This window comes from Peromyscus californicus, unplaced genomic scaffold (genome assembly GCF_007827085.1).
Source record: "Peromyscus californicus insignis strain IS unplaced genomic scaffold, ASM782708v3 Scaffold_7__1_contigs__length_154581171, whole genome shotgun sequence".
NCBI classification, from domain to species: Eukaryota; Metazoa; Chordata; class Mammalia; order Rodentia; family Cricetidae; genus Peromyscus; species Peromyscus californicus.
The window spans coordinates 65,962,117-65,971,457 of NW_026294595.1; the positions used below are offsets into that span (position 1 = coordinate 65,962,117).

The 9,341-nt window shown below is 38.4% G+C and overlaps 1 protein-coding gene across 1 annotated transcript; it reads right to left on the reverse strand.

The window, feature by feature from the left end:
* Window positions 1–7,299: 7,299 nt before the first annotated feature.
* LOC128100941 (olfactory receptor 4C3) lies at window positions 7,300–8,226 on the reverse strand. The gene has a single exon (XM_052723677.1). It carries the CDS (start codon window positions 8,224–8,226, stop codon window positions 7,300–7,302), a length of 927 nt encoding a protein of 308 aa, XP_052579637.1.
* Between the last annotated feature and the right edge of the window lie 1,115 nt (window positions 8,227–9,341).

The following is a 9,341-nucleotide window of genomic DNA, read 5'->3' on the forward strand; positions in this document are numbered from 1 at the left end:
TGATACCCATTTTCTAATTTCACCTTATTCTTCCTCTTTTCCAACCTGTCTAGCCTCTGTGACTATTGTGCTCTCAACTTCAGTGAGATCAAACACTTTGCCTTCCACATATGAGTGAAATATTCAATGTTTGGCTTCTTATGTTTGCCTAACTCCCTTGACACCCTGCCCCCTGCCTACCCTTATTGCCACAGATACTAGGATTCCATTTATTTTATGGTTGAATAATATTCCAATGTGCATATGAACTGTATTTCTTAATTCATTTTTCAACCGGTATATATGTCAGCTTATATTAGAAGTATGTATAAGTAGACTGGACTTACACATTAAGACATGTAGGAACAGTGCAAAGAGGCTACAATAAATCTAGGTATTCCCACACTCTATTTCTTTAAGACATGCTCTATTTCTTTCAGATTAAAAAAAAAGTAAATGCAATTTAAATTCAACTTAAACATTCATCACTTACCAGTGCAGTCATAAAATGCAACTATTACTATTTTTGTTAGCCAGAAACCTATGAGGGCAAAGTGTCAAGGGTTCAAACAATTATTTTACTTAATATGATAATATCAAATATCATGCAATATATTTTATCATATTCATCATACACTCCACTCAGATCTTCCTCCACCTCTTGATGCCCCCAGTTTCATGTCCTTATATTTGATAGCACTCTGGGTCAAATTTGTGCTGCCCGTACATACATACATACACACATACATACATACATACATACACACATACATACATACACACATACATACACACATATATACACACATACATACATACATACACACATACATACACACATACACACATACATACATACATGCATACACACATACATACATACATACATACAAATACACATACCTATACCCACATGAATACATATGTATATATGTAGGTAGTCATGAATGTGGGGACATTCACTGGAGAATGGTTGACCTACCAGGGACCACACCCTTAAACAAGACTGTCCTCCCCTTCCCCTGAAGCCACCAACTCTCTATAGCACCTCAGTTAGGGGTTTGGGCTTGTGAACCCTTCTCCCTCCATGATTGACTTTTGACTGGTGTGAAATAGATGAGCGCTAACACTGTTGATGTTTTCATGATCAGTGCTACAGTTAAAATGAGGAAGGAAAAGTAGTGTTAATCAAATACATTTTTTGTTTTCCTAAGTTTAAGAGGTTTGAAAATGTCCTACTAAAGCAACAGAAAACTTGGTACTCAATTACATGGAGACTACATTTTCACAGAATGGTCATAAGCTAGTGTCTTACAGTTGTCCTGAATGTCTGAACAGTCTTTGAAATTGCCTTTTAACTTATTATTCATTTATTATTCCTCTTTATTTACTTTTATATGTGTAGATGTTTTTCCACATGTATGGCTGGTCATCACACATGCTTTCAGAGGCCAGGAGCAGGCATTGGATCCCATGGGACTGGAGTTATAGATGGTTTTGATCCACCATGCAGGTGCAAGAAATTGAACCCAGGTCCTCCAGAAAAAGCAACCAGTGATAGCCACTGAGCCATCTCTCCAGCCTGAAATTCATTTTTTGACTCTCTTGAGCTTAATTTTCAGCATATTTCGTAGGTAGGCTTGGTGTCACATCAGGTGTGGCTAAAAATGCTGAGTCTTAAAAGAACTGGGTGGTTGGGAAAGACCTGTCAGTAATTCACCGCCTCTACAAGAGTGATTATTCCTCAAGTAAGAGAACTTCTCTTTGAAAGCAGCTGTTTCTTCCCCACCTGTATCATTTTGTACATAAACGGAGCTGCTTATGGCAGAGGGAGAGTTGATTTCCTCCACTAAACAACAGGAATAACAACACTTAACAAAAGTATGTATTCACGCTCATAACCATTCAAAATCCAAGCTCTATTTGTGGGACAAGGATTCAATACATGGGCAAAACACTGTTTTAAGTAGTTTTCCAGGCCATAAGGGTGTTCTACAAAAAAGTTTCAAATGTGGCTATTCTCTTTTCATTCCTTGGTGTGTTTTCCACAAAACTAAAAACTGAAGTTTGACTCTATTTCAGCTCTTTATTCTTTCAATTCCCTGTCTAACACAAGCCAAGCTCCAATTGCCATCAGCTGCTCTTCCTCTCATGTCCTCTCTCCTTTTCCTGGGCATGGCCTAAGAAGGGCTCATTTGGGGGCCAGGAAGCAGCATCAGAAAGGTTTATATGCCTAGGATGCTTTGTTAATCTGAACAATGAATAATTTATCCCCTGGGTGTAGTTACCACCTTTTAGGCCAGCAGAGGCTTAGCAAACGTTTTGACTGTGTCTGATGTTATATTAAAGAAGCAGTAATTGAAGAGTAGAGAGCTAAAATAAAAGTGGTTGAAGAGCAAAAAAGTCATGGAGGTGATGTGTGGAGAGAGAAGTAGAGAGGCTAATTAATATCTTCAGACAGGAAGTGTCATGCGTGTATATGTACATCATTGTGTGGAGACACGGGAAATTCTTGGCACAGGGAATAGACTTGCGACAGAATATCTTGGATTTTTTAAAGATTTATTCTTTATTTTACATGTATGTATTAGTGCCTGAATGTATACATGTGTACCATGTGTATGCCTGGTGCCTAAAGAGGCCAGAAGAGGGCTTTGGATCCCCCTGGAACTGGAGTTACAGGCAGCTATGAGTTGCCATGTGGGTGCTGGAAACTGAACCCAGGTCCTCTTGCAAGAGCAGTAAGTGTTTTTAACTTCTGAGCCATCTCTCCAGCACTAAAATGCATTGTTTTGAGAGAGAAGACAACCATCATTTTCTGATCATCAATAGGCACCATTCTTATAAATACCGGGTCTCTTTAATTTTATTTTTTCAATTGTAATAATCATATATGAATATGTTCACATATGAAAAAATCTTCTAGGTGTCTTGAATAAAGAAAATACTATCCCAGCACTCGGGAGGCAGAGCCAGGCGGATCTCTGTGAGTTCGAGGCCAGCCTGGGCTACCAAGTGAGTTCCAGGAAAGGCACAAAGCTACACAGAGAAACCCTCTCTCGAAAAACCAAAAAAAAAAAAAAAAAAAAGAAAATACTATGATGAATTTGATAGCTTGATTAATATACACAAATATAAACCACAGAAAAATATTGATGTTCAATGATTTCATTTCATATTACTATTATAGCACAAACACATATATACACATACACATAGGTGTGTACATATATGTATATATATATATCATACACATACAATACATGCACACACACATATATTATACACACACACACACACACACACACATGCACACACACACACTGTTACTCCATTCATTTGTTTATTTCTGATTTGGGGGTTTTTTGTTTGTTTGTTTTTCTGGGGTTTTTGTTGTTGTTGTTGTTAGGTGTGGTTTGTTTTTTTTTTTTTTTTTTTTTTGGTCTTTCAAGACAGGGTCTCCCCTAGAACTCACTCTGTAGACCAGGATGATCTTGAACTCAGAAATCCACCTGCTTCTGCCTCCTGAGTACTGGGACTAAAGTTGTGCACCACCACTGCCCAGTTTGTTTCTGTTTTTTATTTCACCAAAGTTTGGCTATGTAACCCAGGCTGCTCTCAAACTCAAGATCCTCTTACCTCTAAGTGCAGGTATTACAGTCATGCACCATCACAACCATTTATACCTGTCTTCAACCTATTTTTTCACTCTGTATTGCTTTTCAGACCATTCTCTGTTGGTGGATGTAGACCTGATTTAATTTTCTTTTAATCACTATAAAATAATTTATTATATCTACTGTATGTTATTGAAACATTCCCCTTCTTGTTTCTTTCTGTCTTGTTACCAAAAAAAAAAAATCTATTTTTTTTTTTAGATTTGTTTATTATGTATGCAGTGTTCTGCCAGCATGGATACCTACACGCCAGAAGAAGGCACCAGATCCCATTACAGGTGGTTGTCAGCCACCATGTGGTTGCTGGGAATTGATCTCAGGACCTCTGGAAAAGCAGCTAGCACTCTTAACCTCTGAGCCATCTCTCCAGCCCCCCTCCCAAAATCTATTATTTATTACTAAAAAAAAAAAAGACAGTTCTGTGGTGAATACACTTGTACACTTGTACGTGATTCTGCACGCACATGCATGAGGAATTTTCTTTAAAAAAATACCTATAAGTGAATCAAACAGCGTAACTTCTGTATTTACTTCCCATACTGACTACGTCACTAACAGAGGGTTAGGTAGCTGCCAGTCCTCATCGTTGGCAGCACTGACATTGTCACGTGTTCTAGTCTTACCCTGAGGTTGGGCATCTTTGACAATATATATGTAAACTATAAGTTCTTCTTCACATATTTGACTGATCACCTGTTGGTTCACCTCAGTTTGTAAAATTACTGTTTGTATTAAATACCATAGTCTGTTTTGGTGTGTTCTTATCACTAAAAATTATTTTATATATTAAAGAGCCACACTTATTAATCTATTTTTATCCCATTTCAGAAAGTTCTCTCTAGCCTAGACCCTGAAAGTATTCTCAGACATCATCTTTTGATAATCTTCCAACAGTAATTCTCAAGATTAGTATGTTTTAATCTGGAATTTATTTTTATGGTCATACGAAATGAGAATCTAGTTTTAGTTTTACCTCCCCCAATGGCTCCACATTCTCTTGTAGAGCTAAATCTTTAGATTATTCCAGTTATGCACAATTTTACATGAACTTGCATAGAACACAAAGCCCTACTTCTAACTTATTAATTTATAACATAAAATTAACAATTTATAACCATTACACATGAAAATATTTGATATCGTATCATATATTATTGAGTAATATATATTTCATATCATATAATTAGTATCAAAATGTGAAAAGGTAACAGATAACAAGTAGTTTGCCTTAAAACTCTTCAACTACCAGTTTATTAGATATACAAGTTGGAGGGTAAAGCAATGACTGTTCTATAACTTTCTGCATTTATTCATTCTGATAGCCAAATTTTTAATAATTTTCCTGATAATGGAGAAATCCCTTATTAATTTATAACTTTTTTTCTTCTACTATGGGACTGGGGGTTAGTGGGAGAATGCTTACCTAGCATATACACCAAAAGAGAAAAGTCTACATGTTACAATATACTGAACCACAGATTGTAGGATAAATTTATTACAACATATGGAACCTATACACTCTTAAAGAGTGGAAATTTGGAAAGAAAATACTCAAACTTTCTAAAACAAGAAAATGTTGGAATAAACATGGGTATGCCTTTTAAATTCCAAGATACAGGTGCTGTGGAATAATCCTTCTGTATACTATGAATATGTATTACTCTCATTGGTTAATAAAAAGCTGACAGGCAGGTAGTATAGGCAGGAAACCCAAACTAAGAATTCTGGGAAGAAGAAGGGCAGAGTCAGAAGAGTCACCAGGAGACATAGACTGACCAAGACTTGCTGGAGGACAGGTAAATCCACAAGCCACATGGAAATACACAGATTAATAGAAATGGGTTAATCTAAGTTGTAAGAGCTAGTTAGTAATAAGCCTGAGCTATTGGCTGAGCATTTACAATTAAGTCTCTGTGTTGGTTATTTGGGAAGCAGCTGTGGCACAGGAAAGCTCTGCCAACACACAGAGCATGAAGAGATGGAGCAGAGGTTCAGAGCTTGTACTGCTCTTGCATAGGACTGACCCAGTTCCCAGCACCTGTGTCACACAGCTCACAGCCACCTATAGCCACAGAGAGATCCAACACCTCCAGCCTTGGTGGGCAGCTGCACTCACATGCACTCATGTGCATACACACATAATTCAAAAGTAAAAGATTAAATCTTTTCCAGTAAAATATTCCAGAGCACAGTAATTCCTTGAAATGTATAATAAGAATAGTTATAGGTCACAAACCAAAACAAAAGTTCTTCATTTATGAAACAGACTGGTAGGGAGAGGAATAGGAATCAGAGGGAGACAAGAAAGGGTGGGATGAGAGCCATCCGAATAAATTATAAAGATGTAAGAAATTGTCAAAGAACCTAACATAATCAATATAAATAAATAAACAAACCAATGGAAATGCCACTCTCTATTTCTCACCAAGGAAAAATTACTCTGCTCTAAAGGCAGGATATATTTCAAACCAGTGAAGGTAAGACAGCAATCTATTTATGAGATCGGACTGAGGTAGACATAATATCAAACATGTTAATAGTTTCTCATATGTGGAAAACTGTTCAAAACATGATTTAGATTATCTAGTTTAATTGTCAAACATCAAAAATGTTAGGAGTTTCCTCTTTGGAAACTGCATTAAAAGCTTTATCTAGATCACCTAGTAAAATAACACTTGAAACATAAATTGTCTTCACAGTTCCCCAAGTTTATTGAGATATACAGTTAATACCTTTAAAAAGTAGAAAATCCTATCATTCACTGCAGCACAAGTAGACATGGAAGAGGTAATGTTCAGTGGAACAAACCAGACACATGCGGGTTAAGTACAACACAGTCTCACAAGCAAAACCAAAAATATTCTTACCCTTACTCTAAAGACAGGCATCAAGGGTTTATAGGCTTTTTGTTGATTATTCAAGGTCATGACATCAATAAGCACAGGAACTAAGACAGAGACTGTGGTCTGTCTCCAGAGCCCAGCTCTTGACCTGTCTGAGCTGGCATGCAAGGCATGTTGCCAATGTCATAAAGGACGATGATACACACAATCTTGTATGCACACAAGACTGTTTATATGTGACTAAGCAGGAAGAATTTTCAGACATGTCTTTCTTCCTTTTTCTGTAGCTCAATGAATTATCATACAGACCCAACTTGTCTGGCCATTTAAAGACAATGATAATGGTTTCCTGCGATTGGAAACTTCATTATAGGCTTTGTCTAGATCACTTATTGAAATAACACTTTGAAATATGAATTGCCTTCACATGTTTCCCCAGTTTATTGAGATATACAGTTAATATCTTTAAAAAGTAGAGAATCCTGTCATAACGGGTTATAATTGGTCAAAAATAACTGACTGAGTTTTGAAACTAGATAACTTTGATAAGTCAATTGACCACATCAGACAACATAGCTTCCTTATTTCTAAACCAGTAATAATGATAATTCAGGTCATATATATCTTGTGGAGCTAGTCAATAATAAAACTGCAATTTAAGTGAAAAGACTGTAAGCCTTAAAGCCTATGAAGATGGGAGGATGGATAACTGTAAAAAGGTGTTGTTAGGTAACAAAAAGAGCAAACTTTAGTTGTTTCACTTAGAGAAATATAGGCTCTGCTATTATCTTCTATACAGCTCAAGGACTTAGAATTTCTGAGTGTGTGAAGAGCTTTCTCATGGCATTTTTCACCTCTTCATTTCTCAGAGTATAAATGAGTGGATTCAACATAGGTGTCAGAATACCATAAAATACTGCCATGCTTTTGTCTATAGGTAAAGTAGTTGATGGCCGCATATAAATAAATATACAGGGCACAAAGAACAGAGCCACAACAGTGAAGTGGGCCCCACAGGTAGACAGTGCTTTCCGTCTCCCCTCTGCACTGTGGGACCTCAAGGAGCGCAGGATGACCACATAGGAGGCAGCCAGCATGAGGAAGTTCAGCAGGCAGATCACACCACTGTTGGCCACCACCAGCAGGCCAATGACATAGGTGTTGGTGCAGGCCAGCTCCAGTAGAGGGTATAAGTCACACACAAAGTGATCAATTACATTGGGTCCACAGAAAGGCAACTGAAGGACCAGAAAGAGCTGAACCGATGAATGCAGGAAGCCACCCAGCCAAGCCACTGCCACCAGCACAACACAGAGGTGCCTGGTCATGGTGGTGGTATAGTACAGGGGCTTGCAGATGGCTACATAGCGGTCATAGGCCATCACTGTGAGCAGAATGATCTCAACACCTCCCAGGAAATGAGCTCCGAAGAGCTGGGCCAAGCATCCCTCATAAGATAGCGTTGTCCCCTCATACAGGGAGTCAGCAATAAGTTTAGGGGCCAAAGAAGAGGAATAGCAGGTGTCAATAAAGGATAGATTGGAAAGGAAAAAGTACATGGGGGAAGTCAGGCTGGAGCTGAAGACAATAGTGACCACGATGAGCATGTTGCCACAAACTGTGACTGCGTAGATCATCAAGAAGACCACGAAGAGAGTCCTCTGAACCTCTGGCCTCTGGGAGAGTCCCAACATAAAAAACTCTGTAATATTGTGTGGTATTTCCATAGACTCCAGGGGTACTGAGGGTGCAGGTACAGTGTCGCCTATAAAGTGAAAAAGAAGCATATGTAAGAGAATTAACTCCAGGGCTTGGGAATGTTACAAGGTTTCTTTTGAATACTCCACTCTCGCTTCTTTCCAAAAATCTTATACTAATTTATTCTGTTATCCATTAAATGTTAGCATATGCCCTTTGCTTCACACTGGGCACTAGTTATTAGCTGCAAACAATGATTCATTGTCTCAGCTGCTTTGGTTACAGCTATGATTGAACCTTTAACAGCCAGTGATTTTCTAATTCCAAGTGAGAGGCTCATCTGACTATTTTCATGGTCAATATGATGGCATTTGAGGAAGTATTTAAGTTCTCCTACAATCTCTGCTTACCTAGTCACCCCATTTCAAATGAGAGCATTCCACTTAGACTAGTCAAAGGTGCTTGGTTTCCTGTGTGTCAGTTTATCTCATGGTAACACTAGCTGATATTGGAGGAGGAACAGGAGAACAGGTTGCGGTTGGAGATTTGCATGTACTCCTTTTCTCTTCTGTTCACTCACTCCTGTGCTTCCTGCACCCCAGGCTGTGGACAGCACCACGTCTAGGAAGTCAACCTAACGTACCATCCCCCACTTGACATGTTTTACATTCTTCTGAGGCTTGCTTGCCTTTGCCTTACTAAAATCTACCTAGTTAAGTCTGCTACTCCCTCTACTAACTACCACAAGGCAGACAAGGCAAAAATAAAAATAACTTTTTTTTTATTTGCAATAAAGACCATGTGCTAATCAGAAAGCGTGTTTCTTCACTGTCTGTGCTTTATTGCAAGGGGGTAAATATAGTTTCTATAAGGGGCAGGTCTGATGGGGACCCTTTAGGGCAAAAGCACGGGCAGCAGTGGCAGATCAAACATGGCCATGAGCTTAGCCCTCCCCCAAGCACTTTCCAAACTGTGTTACATCTATCAACTTATTTGCCCCTCACACCATCCCCACAGAGTAAGCTCTCACCTTGTTCAAGAAGAAAATGAGACACCGAATTCAACAACTGTGGGGTGGTATTGATCATGTTCGTTACACTCTGTCTCCCCTATCTTTTTTATTTGTTTTGTTTTTTTTTTTGAG